The following is a 17,336-nucleotide window of genomic DNA, read 5'->3' as shown; positions in this document are numbered from 1 at the left end:
TGGTCAAAAGCCTAGAACTTTGTCCCAGCCATTTCCTTATCAGTAAGCCATCTCGTTTTTCAATTTGCCACTAGCTTTAGAACTAAATTCTGGCTTAGTTCTCCTGAGGAATACGTTAGTCTTCACAATTCTATCCAGTCAGCTTCTGATGGGTCATGTTAAGAAACGAGGGTGAGGCTGGGATGCACTAGGATTGATGCCAGGTTCATAAAATGGAATTAGAAGTGAGAACAATGCCAAGGTAAATGAGGTCATCTTTTACTTACAGCTGACACGTGCTGCAAGAGACACATGACATCAATCATGTCCGCAAGGATAAGGAGTCTAGTCACTGCAGCCAACAAGGCGCGGGCGGCTTGAACCACAGCCTCCCGTTTCGGGAGGTAACAGGGGTCATCTGTAAATCTTTCAGCTGATACTTTCAGAGCTTCACCTGAAAAACACAATCCCCAAATAAGTTATACTGTCAGTTTCAGCTATGCTTATTTCAACACTTATCAGCCAACCTAATTCCAAGCACATTCAATGACTAAGCATAATATTAAAATACTGTCCGTTGGCACTAGAATATCGCCTCTTAATTAACAATGTAGTGTCAAACTGACATTTGTTTTTGATAAATGGTCTGGAATTTAAGAAGCATGAGACCATCTTCCTGCAAGAAAACTGTGCTCAGCTGACTAGCACCATCTAGTAAAACTGCTGTCAACTTCTGCATTGGCTGACTCTCGTTTGTTGTGAAAGTTTCATTACTAAGACTTCAGCTGGAAACAATCCTGTTTATAAAAATAAGGTAAATCTTCACTGAGTTACTTTCCAATCCAATGGATGTTAGACAAGCGCCAGCCTTTAAGATAATAAGACAGCAACTCTCTGATAAAAGTTTAACATAGGCAGATTTATCCTAAACTAGCAATATAATAAACTACAGCCTATGCTTAGTCATAGAAATAATGATACTTCATAGTACATAATTGTTAGAGAAATATCATGTCTGCTATTTTTAAAGTTTTTTCATGTAAAATATATTTTATTACAAAAGTAATGTATACTCATTTATTTTTAGAAGTTCATAGTTCAGAAAGGCATAAAATGAAAATTCTCCCTCCCTCCTTCCAGTAACGTAATTGTTAGAGAATTACAACATCCACAATTATTTAAGTTTAATTTAAACGTGTTTTATTATAAAAACATTATATAAAAAATTTACAGTACCAAATAAAAAAGAAAAAAATTTTGTATACTAACCCCTGAAATACCCACCCTTCAGCTCTTATATATCTATAGTGAAATTTTCTCTGAATCCAGCCAATAGCTAGATAGATAGATAGATGATTTTACATGTTATAAGAAAACACATAGATATCATACATGTCATAAATGGAAAATATAAATATAGAAGATAACATACATACACATCCTTTTCACGTATGGTATGATACTATTTAAACTTTCTACAACTTGTTCTTTTCACTTACTATTCTTTTCACATTGGGATATAGATGACCAGTCTGCCTGGTTCAGTGCCCTGCTACTCTGAACAAGTCACTTAACCTCTTTATGATGCATTTTACTCATCTGTAAGTGGAGCTAGTAATAATAATACCTACATTTTTATGAAGACTAAATAAAGGCAGTGCTTGGTATTTAGTAAACACTTGATTAGCTAGTATTGTTATTCCTTATAATGCTTGCATAGTTACATTTTATTGATACCCAACTCTAACCAACCAGTTGCCATCTAGTAGAGTCTGACTCATGGAGATCCCATGTGTGCAGAGTAGAACTGCTCCATAGTGTTTTCAAGGTTGTGACCTTTGAAAACAGATCAACAGGCCCTTCTTCCAAGGTGCTTCTGGGTGGGTTGGAATCACCAACCTTTTGGATAGTAGTCAAGCGCTTAATCATTTGCGCCACTGGGGGATTCTTATTACCTATGATTTTTCAGGAAATTTCCAGTAGAAATGGTAAATTTTTAAGACCAGTAAATGGGTGACTTTTATGTGCTTCCCTACAAATTAGAACTGCTGCTAGGAGATTGTGAAAACTTAAACTGACCTCCGAGATTTAGGAAGCAGATGAATTCCCACAAAAAATATTCTCTTTTCTTGTCAGGATTCTGAATTGGAAAATTATAATAGCCTTGTAGAATATTGTCTTTGACTTCATACACTAAAACAAAATGTATATCAATAGAGAGTTATGTGTTCTTGACTTTAAAAATGTTGGAATGTTGAACAATTGGCTGAAAAGCCATACTCAGAAAAAAATAATTTAAACAACTATTAAAGTCTCTGCCTCCATTAAAGTAATACCATGAAGAGTCAGCCAGGTAGCACTGCTGGGAGGGAAAAAAAAAATCACTCCCGAATACATTAATAAAGGTGCAGTAAGTAAGCTTTCCATTACTGGGCCTTCCAATACTCCCAATCCTTTACAGCTGGTTTCATCTCATAATTCTGGTCGCAACTTAAACATCACTTCCTCTGTGAAGCATTAGATCTCCATTACTGAGGCAAGTTACTTTCTAGGTACAGGCAGTCCACAGGTTACAAACATCTGACTTTTGTACAACTGGTAGTTATGAACCAACCCCCATAAAGCCTATTATATTAAAAATTCGAGGTACATACAGTGGTTCATAATAACAAACAGGTGCTACTTTGTGATGCATATCAAAACATTATTATTATTATTATTACTGTATTATTACATTAAAGATGTTTTAGTGTATCTGGAAGTGTTTCTTTAATGTTTTTTATAAGGTATACTATGTACCATATACTAAGACAAAAGTTTACTAACTGCTGTTAGATACAAACCATACCTAACTGTCTGATTTACATATAAATTCAACTAAACACAGATTTAGGAATGGAACTCGTTCATAATCCCTCCTCATCATCTATTTCATGACTTGTATCAAAGCCTGTCTTCTCTGCTGGACCACGGTGAGATCAAGGGCTTCACTGGTCCTATTGACCACAGTATCCCAGGGCCCAGAACAGTGCCTACTCTATTGCATATATTCAATACATTGGCTCTACACCACTAAATGAATATGTAAATAAACATTACTCAACTTTTTTTCAACAAACATCTACTGTTCTGAGAGACAGCCTAAGATGGCGGCTTAGTCAGATGCACCATGCAATCCCTCTACAGCAAAGATCCAAGATACCAAGTGAAACAGATACAGATGACAATTCTGGAACCAAGAGCATCAAAAGGAAGGATGAAGAATTATATCGAACACCAACTTGAAGGAGAAGATGAATGAAAATAGTGAACGAGGAGAGGTACGGATCAGAGGTGACCTGCTTGCTGGCCTGTCGTAGCATGGTCATTCATCTTGAGACAAAGTGAGCATAAACCTCAGGTGAGGAGCACAGGAAGGCAACTTCACAGAATTCCCAGTAGGAGACAGAGAACTGTGTACACAAACCTGGAGTGAAGCAATGTGAGCAGGCTATAAACCAGATCTAAGAAGAGAAAGTACAGGAAGACAAGTGAGAGCTCCAAGGATCCTGGTGACCACACAGCAGGGAGGGAGCCAGGAACCAGAGAAAGGACCATTCACAATCGTCAGTCCCTGACCATTAGGGTGGGTGGCGCATACAGAATAGTGGATCCACAGAGCATCAGCAGGAGGTCCCCTACCCAACCAGACTTCAGGCAGCCCACTCCCCATCCTCGCATTCGCTCACGGGCCAGGTTCCGATTGCTGGCTGCAGCCTACAGGCAGTGCACCAGAACCCGTGCCCAGCGACTAGAGGAGCATGCTCACCCTCACTTCCCCCTTCCCTCCCAGTGACCAGGGGCATAAGCCCCCCACCTTCACCTCCCCACTCTCCCAGGGACCATAGTACAAGCTCCTCCCATTCCCGCCACCCACCCCTGCCCTGCCCACAACTAGATACGCACATCCACCCTGCCCAACACCCTAACACCACCTACCCACCCAGAGAGTGGCAGCATGCACTTACACACCACCAGACCAATGACCAGCAGCAGTGAGCACCCACACAGCCCATCCCCTGCCATGGCCCCACACATCTGCGATTGGCCATGCATGCCCACCCCACCCATGCCTCCCTGCCCCCACAACCCCGCCCACCCAGCAATAGGTGGAGAGTGCTCCTGTGCCACCAGACCAGTAATCAGGGCATGCCCACCCTGTCTGCCATAAAATATCAAAACAAAACAAAAGAAAAAAATTAGGACAAAACAAACAATAAATATATAACACCTTAATGCCTCAGAGACAAGGGACAATAACAAATCATATGAAGAAACAAGATAGCTCAAACAAGTAAGCAAAATAAAGTGAAAGAACACATTCCTAATGAAGATATGATAATAGAACTACCCGAGAAGGAACTCAAAAGACTTATACTTAGGATCTTGAAAGAGATCAAGAAAAATACAGGAAAAAGCTCTAGAGGAATTCAGGAAAACAGTATAAGAACAAAATGGCAGACTCAATAGACAATTAGAAAACATACAAAAATAACAACTAGAAATTCAGAAGATTAACAATAAAATATCAGAAATAAATAACACAATGAAAGACACAGATGTAGAATTGAAACACTAGAAGAAAGAATCAGTGAAATAGAGGACAAATCCCTACACACTAATTTGTTTGAGGAACAATCAGAAAAAAGAATGAAGAAAGCCAAAGAGTTATGTGGGAAACCATTAAGAGGAATAATTTACATGTAACAGGAATTCCAGAAGAGGGGGAGAAAAAAATTACAGAGAGAATTTTTGGAGATATATTGGCAGAAAACTTCCCAAATACCATGAAAGACAAAAAGGTTTCCATCCAAGAAGCCCAGTGAACCCTATACAAAATAGAATCCAAAAGAAATTCACCAAGACATACCATAATCAAACTTTCCAAAACCAAAGACAAAGAATTCTGAAAGCAGCTTGTGAAAAACAAAATATCACTTACAAAGGGGCACCATGCAGGCAAGAAGGAACAGGATGGCATAAAATCCTGTAAGAAAAGAATTGCCAACAAAGAATCATATATCCAGCAAAACTATCTTTCAAACATGATGGTGAAATGAAGACATTCCCAGAGAAGCAGAAATTAAGGGAATTTTTAAAAACCAGACCAGCGTTACAAGAAATATTAAAGGGAGTCCTTCAGAGAGACAACCAACAACATCAGACAACAACCTGAGATAAAGACACATGACAACATCACCCATATACCAAACTAGATAAAGATTTCACAAAAGTAAAATAAAGCCATAAAACTGACTACAGGGAACCAGAGATGTTAAGCTGTGAATGACGCCAACATCAAAACAAAAAGGGGAATAAAAGGTGTAATTATCGAACTTCCATATGGAGAGGAAGTCAAGGCAATTTCATGGTATAACAGACTGTTTTAAATTTAAGAGGATAAAGGTAAACTACAGGGTAACCACAAAGAAAATTAACAAAGCTACTCACCAAAATGAAGAACAAAATCAAAAAGACTCAGTAAACACAAAAATGATTGATAGGAAAAGAAAATCCGTATACAAAAAGAACTCAGCATAGAAAATTAAGATGATCAAAGAAACCACAAACACCACAAAAAAAGTATAACAAAAGGACAACAATGAATTCATACTTATCATTAATCACGCTGAATGTAAATGGATTAAATGCACCAGTCAAGAGACAGAGAGTGGCAGAATGGATAAAAAACATGACCTATCAATATGCTGCCCACAAGAGACACACCTTAGATAAAAAGATATAAAATAAACAATTTAAAAATCAAAGGATGCAAAAAAATATATATCAAGCAAACAGTAACCGAGAGAGCAGGAGTAGCAATAATAATTTCAGATAAAATGGATAGACTTTATGTCAAAATCCATTATAAGAGACAAAGAAGGGCATTATATTATGATTAAAGGGTCAGTTCACCAAGAAGACATAACAAAAATAAATATTTATGTACCCAATGACAGAGCTCCAAATTACATAAACTCTAACAGAATTGAAAAGAGAAACAGTTCTACAATAATAGTAGGAGACTATAATACACTACTTTCAACAATGGACAGAACTAGAAAGAAACAATAAAGATATATAAGATCAAAATAACACAACCAATTCAACTTCATAGACATATACAGAACACACCTCCCAACAGCAGCACAGTACACATTCTTCTCCAATGTACATGGATTATTCTCCAGAACAGACCATATTCTGGGCCACAAAGCACACCTCACTAAATTCAAAAACATCAACATAAAGCAAAGCATCTTCTCTGACCACAATGCTGTAAAACTAGAAATCAATAACAGAAAGAGCAAGAAAAAAAATTAAATACAGGGCAACTAAATAACACCTTACTTTAAAACTACTGGGTGATAGAAGAAATTAAAAATGAAATTAACAACTTGTTAGAATCAAATGACAATGAAGACAACATACCAAAAACTCTGGGACACAGCAAAAGTTGTGTTCAGAGGAAAATTTATAGCAATAAATGCACACATTAAAAAAGAATAAAGGGCCAAAATCAATAACTTAAGCCAACAACTTGAACAAATAGAAAAAGAACAACAAAAGAAATTCACAGTCACCAGAATAAAGAAAATAATAAAGATCAGAGCAGAAATAAATGAAATAGAAAACCACAGAAAGAATCAACTAGAAGTCGGTTCTTTGAAAAGATCAATAAAACTGACAAACCACTGGCCAAACTGACAAAGAAAAAAATGAGAAGATGCAAATAACCAAAATAAGGAATGAAATGGGCAACATTACAATAGGACCAACTGAGATAAAGAGGATCAAAACAGAATACTATGAAAAATTGTATTCCAACAAATTTGAAAATCTAGAAGAAATGGACAAATTTCTAGAAACACACCACCTACCTATAGTAACACAAACAATGCAGAAAATCTAAATAGACTCATAACAAAATAAGAAATTGAAGATGTCATACAAAAGCTCCCAACAAAAAAAAAAGCTCCAGCATAGATGGTTTCACTGAAGAATTCTACCAAACCTTCAGAGAAGAGTTGACACCAATTCTAGTCAAACTATTTTAGTACATAGAAAAGGAAAGAATACTCCCTAATTCATTATATGAAGCCAGCACAATCTGGATATCAAAGCCAGGCAAAGATACCATTAAAAAAAAAAAAAGAAAAAGAAAACTACAGACCAATATCCCTCATGAATACAGATGCAAAAAATTCTCAACCAAATTCTAGCCAACAGAATACAACAGCATATCAAAAAAACAACACATCATGATCAGGTGGGATTCATACCAGGGATGCAAGGTGGTTCAACATTAGAAAATCAATCAATGTAATTCACCATATAACTAAAACAAAGGAAAAGAATCACATGATCCTCTCAATCGACGCAGAAGAGGCATTTGATAAAGCCCAATGCCCTTTCCTAATAAAAACTCTTAGAAAAATAGGAATAGAAAGATGAACAGAATCCAACAGCATATTAAAAGAGTCATATACCATGACCAAGCAGGCTTTATTCCAGGAATCCAGGGATGGTGCAACACTAGAAAATCCATCAAGATAATACAAGACAGCAACAGAACAAAGGAAAAGAACCACACGATCATCGCTGGATGTAGAAAAGGCATTTGATAAAATCCAACATTCTTTCTTGACGAAGATCCTAAAGAAGATTGGAATAGAAGAAAAATTTCTCAGTATGATTCAGGCATATATGAAAAGCCAACAGCCAATATTATACTTAATGGGGAAAAACTGAGAGCTTTCCCCTTGAAACTGGGAATAAGAGAAGGGTGCCCACTCTCACCACTTCTATTTAATATCACATTAGAAGTCCTAGCCAGAATAATAAGACAAGAAAAAGAAATAAAAGGTATCCAGATTGGAAAAGAATAAGTAAAATTATTTCTATTCATGGATGATATGATCCTATATGTAGAAAATCCCAAAGAGTCCACAAGAAAACTTATAGAGCTAATCGAGAAATTTAGCAAAGTTGCAGGGTACAAGGTCAACAAACAAAAATCAGCTGGGCTTCTATATACCAGCAGTGAGAAATGTGAAAGGGAAATTAGGGAAAGGATTCCATTTACAATAGCATCTAAGAGAATAAAATATCTGCGAATAAATCTAACCAGGGGAGTGAAGGATTTATACAATGAGAACTATAAAACAGTGCTGAAAGAGATTAAAGAAGACATAAATAAATGGAAAAATGTTCCAGGTATATGGATTAGAAGACTTAATATTGTTAAGATGTTTATACTACCCAAAGAGATCTATATATTCAATGCAATCTGAGCAAAATTCCAACAGCCTTCTTTACAGAAATAGAAAAACCAATCTTCAACTTTATATGGAATAACAAGAGGCCCTGAATAGCTAAAGCAATGTTGAAAGAGAAATACAAAGTAGGAAGACTCACACTTTCTGATTTTAAAACATACTACAAAACTACAGTAATCTAAACAGCCTGGTACTAGTGTAACAGTAGACATACCGACCAATGGAACAGAATTGACAGCCCAGAAATAAACACACAAATCTATGGTCAGCTGATTTTTGACAAGGGTGCTAAGTCCATTTGATAGGGAAAGAAGAATCTCTTCAATAAATGGTGTTGGAAAAACTGGATTTCCACAGGCAGAAAAATGAAACAGGACCTATGCTTCACACTATACAAAAAAACAAATTCAAGATGGATTAAGGACATAAATGTGCAAATTAAGCCAATAAAATTCTTAGAAAAAATGTAGGGGCAACACTGTCAGGCCTAGCTTTTAACAGTGGATTATCTGATATAATAACAGAAGCACAAACAGCAAAAGACAAAATAAATAAATGGGACCTCATGAAAATTAAAAACTTTGTTCATCAAAAGACTACCAAAAAAGTGAAAAGACAAGCTACTGACTGGGAGAATATCTTTGGAAACCATAAGTCTAATAGAAACTAACAACCTATATATATATCTATATATATATCTGTATCTATATATATAACTTTAACAACTTAACAACAAAAAGACAAATAACCCAATCATAAAATGGGCAAAGAATATGAATAGATATTTCACCAAAGAGGACACTCAAGTAGCCACCACATACATGACAAGATGCTCAGCATCATTAGCCATCAAAGAGATGCAAATCAAAATCAAAATGAGATACCATTTCACTCCTATAAGGATAGCTAAGAAAAAAAAAAACAGAAAATAACAAATGTTGACAAGGATGTAGGGAAACTGGAACCCTTATACATTGCCAATGGGAAAGCAAAATGGTACAGCCATTGTGGAAAATAGTGTGTCATTTCCTCAAAAAACTAAAAATAGAACTACTATATGAACCAGCAATTCCAATCCTAATTATATACCAAAAGACTTGAAAGCAAAGACTCAAACAGAAGCTTCTACACCAATATTCACTGCAGCACTATTCAAAACAGCCAAAAGGTGGAAACAACCTAAATGCCCAATGACATATGAATGGATAAACAAAATCTGGTGCATACATACAATGGAATATTACTCAGCCAGTGGGAGAAATGAAGTCTTGATACATGCTACAGTGTGGATGGAGCTTGAAGACATTTTGCTAAGTGAAATATACATGCTACAGTGTGGATGGAGCTTGAAGACATTTTGCTAAGTGAAATAAGCCAATCACAAAAGGACAAATATTGTATGGCCTTATTTACATAAAAAAAAAACAAGAAAAGGCAAATGTATGGAGATCAAAGTTTATTAGTAATTACCAGGGGCAAGAGGGAGGGGGAAGGCAGTGGTTAACAGTGATAGAAAAATCACATTGATTAAGGGTCGGGTTGCACAGCCTATTATTGTAATTGCTGTTAATAAGTTGTACACCTGTAAAAAGATGAATTAGCTAAAGTCCTGTGATAAATATAAAACAATGACAAAAAAAAATAGCTACTGAGGCTGCTTACATACAACCTCATAGGATCTGGTTCCTTGATTTGGAGGTTTAAGGTCATGGTTTCATGTGAAATCCCAGTTAATTGGCCTAATAACATGTTTAGTGCTTCTGTTCTGCTTCCTAGTTTATTGTGTAGTGCCTGTGGTCTTAAAAGCTTGCAAGCAGCCATCCAAGGTAAAACAATTGGTCTCTATTTGCCTGGAGCAACAGAGGAAGACGGAGAGTCAGGAACAGGAGGAGAATATGGAGTGTGTGGCTAATTGTCTCCATGAACAACTGCCTCCTTTGCCATGGGACCAGAAGAAATGGAGGGTGCCCAACTACCATTAGTGAACACTTTGATCAAAGATTCCATAGAAGAATTTTGACCAAAATGGGAAAAATGCATAACAGAATTTCAAATTCTCATGGACTCCAGACTTTCTGGAGCCATGGAGGGTGAATGAACCCCTGAAACTATTACCCTGAGAAAATCTTTAAACTTTAAGCCAAAAATATCCTCTGAAGTAAGACAAAGTTTAGTTTAACTAGTAAAAAAGGTCTGTCTTGAGCATTATGCTCTTTTAAGAACTATCTCTGTGGGATCAAACTGACAACAGCAACTCGAAAGATTACATAGAACCTTAGTGGGCAGTGAGTTTATGTTAATGAGGGGGGCACAACTCAGAAAAGGAGGGTGAGAATGGTTGCACAACTCGAAGAATATAATCAATGTCACTAAATTATGCATGTAGAAACTGTTGAATTGGTAAATGTTTTGCTGTGTATATTCTCAACAACAACAATAAAATTTAGGAAAAAAACACAGGAATAGAAAGGAAATGCCACAACATAATTAAGGGTATACATGCAAAACCAACAGCCAACATTATTCTCAATGGAGAGAGACTGAAAGCATTCCTCTTGAGACAAGTATGCCTATTATTACCACTCTTACTTAATATTGTACTGGAAGTCCTAGCCAGAGCAATAAGGCAAGAAAGGGAATAAAGGGTATCCCTATTGGTAAGGAAGAAGTAAAATATCCCTATTCACAGCTAACATGATCTTATACAGAAAAAATACAGAAAATCCTAGAGATTTCATAAGAAAGTTACTGGAACTAATAAAAGGGTTCAGCAAAGTGGCAGGGTACAAGATCAACATACAAAAATCAGTTGGGTTACTCTACATTAACAAGGAGAACTCCAAAAAGGAAATTAAGAAAACAATACCATTTACAATAGCACCCAAAATGATAAAATAAAAAAACCAAACCAAACCTATTGCCATCGAGTCAATTCTGACTTATAGCGACCCTACAGGACAGAGTAGAACTGCCCATAGAGTTTCCAAGGAGAGCCTGTTTGATTCAAACTGCCAACCTTTTGGTTAGCAGCCATAGCACTTAACCACTAAGCCACCAGGGTTTCCAAATAATAAAATATCTAGGAAAAAATCTAACCAGGGACATAAAAGACTTACACAAGGAAAACTACAGAACACTACTGCAAGAAACCAAAAGAGACCTACATAAATGGAAAAACATTCCATGCTCATGGATTGGAAGACTTAATATTGTGAAAATGCCAATACTACCAAAGCAATCTATAAATATAATGCAATCTCAATCCAAATCCCAACAAAATTCTATAACAAAACGGAAAAACTAATCTCCAACTTTTATGTGGAAAGGAAAGAGGACCCAAACAGCTAAAGCAATATTGAAGAAGAACAAAGCAGGAGGCCTCATGCTTCCTGATCTCAGACCTTACCATACAGCCACAGTAATCAAAATAGCACGGTTCTGGTACAATGACAAACACATTGACCAATGGAACAAAACTGAGAACACAGAAGTAAATCCATCCATCTATGGACAGCTGATCTTCAACCAAGGGCCAAAGTCCATTCAATGGGAAAGTCTCTTTAACAAATGGTGCTGCAAAAACTGGGTATCCATTTGCAGAAAAATGAAACAGGATCCATACCTCACACCATACACAAAAACTAACTCAAAATGGATCAAAGACCTAAATGTTAAACTATAAAGTTCCTGGAAGATAACATAGGGACAAAGCTAAGGGTCCTAATTTTTGGCATAAACACACGAATAAACACAACTAAAAATGTATTAACAACAGAAGATAAACTAGATAACCAGGACCTTCTAAAAATAAAATACTTATGCTCATCAAAAGACTTTACCAAAAGAGTAAAAAGAGAACCTAAATACTGGGGAAAAAATTTTGTTAACGACATATCTGACAAGGGTCTAATCTCTAAAATACACAGACAACTTCAACAACTTAACAATAAAAAGACAATCTAATCAAAAAATGGGCAAAGGACATGAGCAGACACTTCACCAAAGGGGGCACTAAGGTTGCTAACAAACACATGAGGACATGCTTGTGATCATTAACCATTACTGAAAAAAACAAACTATTGCCATCAAGTTGATTTCGACTCATAGTGACCCTACAGGTCTGTCCCATAGTGTTTCCTAAGAGCAGCTAGTGGATTCAAACTGCCAACCTTTTCATTAGCAGCTGAATTCTTAACCACTGCACCACCAGGGCTCCTAGAGAGCTGCAAATCAAAACTGCAATAAGATACCATCTCACCCCTGCAACAATGGCACGATTAAAAAAAACCAGAAATCAACAAATTCTGTTGAGGCTGTGGAGAGACTGGAACTCTTACACACTGCTGGTGGCACTGTAAAATGGAACTATCACTATGGGAAACAATATGGCACTTCCACAAAGAGCTAGAAATAGAAATACCTTATGATCCAGCAATCCCACTCCTAGGTATATATCCTAGAGATAGAAGAGCAATGACACAAATAGCAACATACACACCTATGTTCATTGCAGCATTATTCACAATAGCAAAACAATGGAAACAACCTAAGTGCCCATCAACGGATGAATGGATAAACAAATTGTGGGGCATACATACAATGGAATATTAAGCAATAATAATGAATAATGATGAGTCCGCAAAACATCTTATAACATGGATGAGTCTGGAGGACACTATGCTGAGTGAAATAAGTCAAACACAAAGGAACAAATATTGCATGATACCACTTTTATAAAAAGTCAAGAATAGGTATGCACACAGAAAGCAATATTCTTTGATGATTACCAGGAATGGGAGGGTGAGGGAAGGGGAATCACTTACTAGATGGAAGACACATGATAATTCTGGTGATGGGAAATGCAATACACAATATGGAGGAAGTTAGCATAACTTAACAAAGGTAAATGAAGACATCGAGAGGTATGAAAGAATAGAGGACAACTATGGTAAATGCTATAACATATACAATCTTGCAACAACAGTAATAATAAGCAAAAAATATATGAGTGGTTACATAAGTAGATATTTATGCTATATGAAGGTGAGAAGACATATAGGAATACATGTGTGTACATATATAGGTATATTTGTGGGCATATGCATACACATATTTGTATGTACTGCATATATATTCATATGTACAGTAAAGCAGCAGGGGGCACAGTTAGGGATACTTTCTAGACATATCCAAACACCTCGTGGGATTGATTTACTGGGTTTGAAGGCTCTGGATCATAGTCTCATGGGACAACTAGGTCAATTGGCATAACTTAGTTCATAAAGATAATGTTCTGCTTTCTCTCTGGTCCATGAATATCCAACCTTGCTCTTGCCCTAGAGTTTGGCATTTGCCATTTGCTGTTCCTCCTGCCTTTGTGTCATTTAGGTCTCAGTTCATATGTCCCCTCCTAGTGAATGATCTTCTGATGAAACTTGGCAACATATCCACTCACATACACATATTTATTACATAACCCTGTTTTATTTCCTTTCTGGTGCTCGTCAACATCTGACATCCTTTTGTCCATTTATTTGTTTCCTTGCACTAGATGATAAGCCCCACGTAGACAGGGATTGTGTCTGTCTTATCCATAGACACCTACCTCCCTAATGCATAGAACAGTGCATGGCACATTATAGGACTCAAAAAATATTTGTGGCATGACTAGTGTCACAATCTTTAAGGAGTGCCTCCACTATTATTACCGAAGTTTGTGAACTATTTGCTTTCTAGAAATTATTTATTTTTATGATTAGAGTCTCATCTTATCCCCCAAGCCTGAAGCTCCTTCTCAGAGCCCCCAGAGAAGCCTGTATGCCCACATTGCATACCTATACATGTGATATTGAAATTGTCTGATTATCCCACCTTATAAGAACAGGGATTGGGCCTCACTTATTCATTAAACACATGGTAGGCAAATAGTAAATATTTATTGAATAAAAGAATTAATGAATGGATGGATAGATAAAATAATCATTTGTAAAGAAATCTGTGTTGTTGCTCTTTTAGTTCAACAAGTTCTTCATAAAGCTCCTTTAAAAAAAAAAAAAGATAAAGTTCTACATCCTTGTTTGGTGAGTAGCATCTAGAGTCTAAAAAGTTTGTGAGTGGCCATCTAAGATACAACTATTAGTTTCTTCCTATCTGAAGCAAAAGAGAGTGAAGGAAACAAAGACTCAAGGAAGAAACTAGTCCACAGGACTAAAGGCCCACACGAACTACAGCCTCTTCTAGCCTGAGACCAGAAGAACTAGATGGTGCCCTGCTACCACCACTGACCATTCTGACCAGGGACACAATAGAAGGTCCTGGTTAGAATGGGTGAAAAATGTAGAACAAAACTCAAATTCATAAAAAAGAACAGACTTACTTCACTGATAAAGACTAGAGGAATCCCCAAGACTATCACCCTAAGATACCCTTTTAACCTGAAACTGAAGCCACTCCCGGGGGTCACCTTTCAGTCAAGTAATAGATTGGCCTATAAAATAAACAAATAACACCGGTGAGGAATGTGCTTCTTTAAATGATCAACTATACAAGACTACATGGTCAATATTTACCCAAAAGCAAAGACGAGAAGGCAAGAGGGGCAAGGAAACTGGATGGATGGAAATGGAGCAAGTGGGGTAGAAATGGTGAGTACTGACACATTGCAGGGATTGAAACCAATGTCACAGAACAATTTGTGTATGAATTGTTGAATGAGAATCTAGTTTGCTGTGTAAACTTTCACCTAAAACACAATAAAACATCCAAAAAAACAAAAAAAGACATTTACTGTTCCTTAATATGACACAGGGAGCCCTGGTGGTGCCGTGGTTAAGAGCTATGGCTGCTAACCAAAAGGCCAGCAGTTCGAATCCACCAGCTGCTCTTTGGAAACCCTATGGGGGCAGTTCTATTCTGTCCTGTAGGGTCACTATGAGTTGGAACTGACTTGACAAAAATGGGTTTTTTTGGCTATATGACAGGCTCCATCCTAGGCATCAAGAATACAGAGATGTGTAGCAAACAATTTTGCAGCCCAACTTCACAGTCACGTAAGAGCCAACGACACTGCCATATAGTAATCTAAGTGGGGCTCTGGTAGACGGCTGTACAAAGCATAGAGGAGAAGGCCCTACCTCTGCCTGAGGTGTCAGAGGACACACAGTGGAATGCTCCAGGTAAGAACAAGTTTGAGCCATTGACAATGATGCCTGGTTTATAGAATTTAGCCAGCTCATTGTCAGTTGATTTGTGTCAGGTCATAGTGGCTATTTTCTTAATTAAATACAAAATAAAATGCAACAAACTTCCTTTCCATCTAGAATATTAACATCTGTGCTTTATAAAATGTACACAATCCATTGTTTTGAAATATCATCCTTAGTTATAGCGCTTTTACTCTGAAGTTTAATGAATAGAAAATACCACTTTTAAAATGCATACAAGTAAAAATAACGACATTTTTCCTTCAAGAAATCCCACTACATACATAACAACAATTCGCTAAAGGTCTTGAAAATACCGCAAGAACTAGGTTCAGAAGCTTATTTCTACCAAATCCATTTTGTTCCTTTCCTATAAAACATGGTTTTACATAAAATAAAAAAAAAAAGTTATGAGACAGGTCCATAAAACAAAATGAGATTAAATGGGCACACCAGCCCAGGGGCAAGGATGAGAAGGTAGGAGGGGACAGGAAAGCTGGTAAGGAGGAACCCAAGGTCAACGAGGGGACAGTAGTGACATGTCATGGGGTTGGCAACCAGTGTCACAATACAATATGTTGTTTAATAAGAAACTAATTTGCTTACAGAGATGCTTCCATCTGAAGTACAATTCAAAAAATTAAAAAATAATAATGAAAAACAGAAAAGTTATGAAATGCCTGCTTGATAAGGTACTAAAGAATATAGTCTATACAGATTTATATAGATATAGCTTGTACATATACATGTATAATATATGAAGACTTCTGAGTATACAAAAATCTGATATATAGTAATTTTGTATAATCATACGAATAAACTCCAGAAGTACAAGACAGAAAAATTATTCACCAAATACACATATTACAAAAGTTTTCACTTTATAAAACATTTATACATGGCTGTTTTAAATAGTAAATTCCCTCTATACATTTAAAAGTATAATTCCACTTCCTAAAAGTATATTGATATATATATTTGAAAATCAAAAACAAAAACAAAAACAAAAATGCACAGTGTAAGCAAAACATCCCAAGAAAAAAGGGGAGCAACCAAAATGAAAAGCAGTAGTACTAAAGATCAAATTTTCTCCAAGTTTTACAATTAACATTATATTTATGATTCAATTAAAGTTCTCATGTATGCCTCTGGCCACCTTTCTATGTGTGTTTTAATACACTACACACATTAGTGCATATTAATTGATTCAACATATAATAACATACTCTGGTATAATGGGGTTCCTAGGCTGAGACTGGGCACTAGGGGTTTGGTTTTATTTTGTTTTTAATTGGAAAACTGCCATTTTGAATTTGAAAGCCCCTAAGAGTAGGAGCTTGAATTTAACTTTGGAGCAGACTGTTCTTTTACATGGCAGGGGAGAAGGGAAAATGACTTCAATTCGGTCTTTAACTTACACAGATATAAAAATAAGCAAAGACTCTTGTTTAAAATGTTTTGACTGCAAGGAGCAAAAATATTTTGTATGATAAAGAAAAACATTATGATGGCAGGGGGAAGGGCAGAAAATTTCGGCACTGCTGTGTAGACCCAGGCTGGGGAACTACAAGGACATCCAAGAAAGAACCAAACCCATTGCCATTGAGTTGATTCTGACTCATAGCAACCCTATAAGACAGAGTAGAACTACCCAGTAGGGTTTCCAAGGAGCACCTGGTGGATCTGAACTGCCGACCTTTTGGTTAACAGCCAAACTCTTAACCACTTTGCCACCAGGGTTTCCAGTATAAGGATATCAGCAGGACCTACAGACTCAGAAGGCAGCTGCATATGGTAGCCATTATAAACTACTGGTTGTTTTGTATTTCCCTTTTAT

At 36.7% G+C, this 17,336-nt stretch overlaps 1 protein-coding gene across 1 annotated transcript in view; it reads right to left on the bottom strand.

Annotated features, from left to right (window-relative positions):
- Positions 1 to 17,336, bottom strand: part of CTNNA3 (catenin alpha 3) — a 1,802,815-nt gene that overhangs the window by 1,728,497 nt on the left and 56,982 nt on the right. The window contains exon 3 of the mRNA XM_004386410.1: positions 267 to 433. Coding sequence (XP_004386467.1) covers positions 267 to 433 — 167 coding nt within the window. The remainder of the gene's footprint in view (positions 1 to 266; positions 434 to 17,336) is intronic.

Source organism: Trichechus manatus, unplaced genomic scaffold (genome assembly GCF_000243295.1).
Source record: "Trichechus manatus latirostris isolate Lorelei unplaced genomic scaffold, TriManLat1.0 scaffold00163, whole genome shotgun sequence".
NCBI lineage: Eukaryota > Metazoa > Chordata > Mammalia > Sirenia > Trichechidae > Trichechus > Trichechus manatus.
Note: the sequence above shows the minus strand (reverse complement) of the source record. Positions and strands in the feature narration are given on the sequence as shown.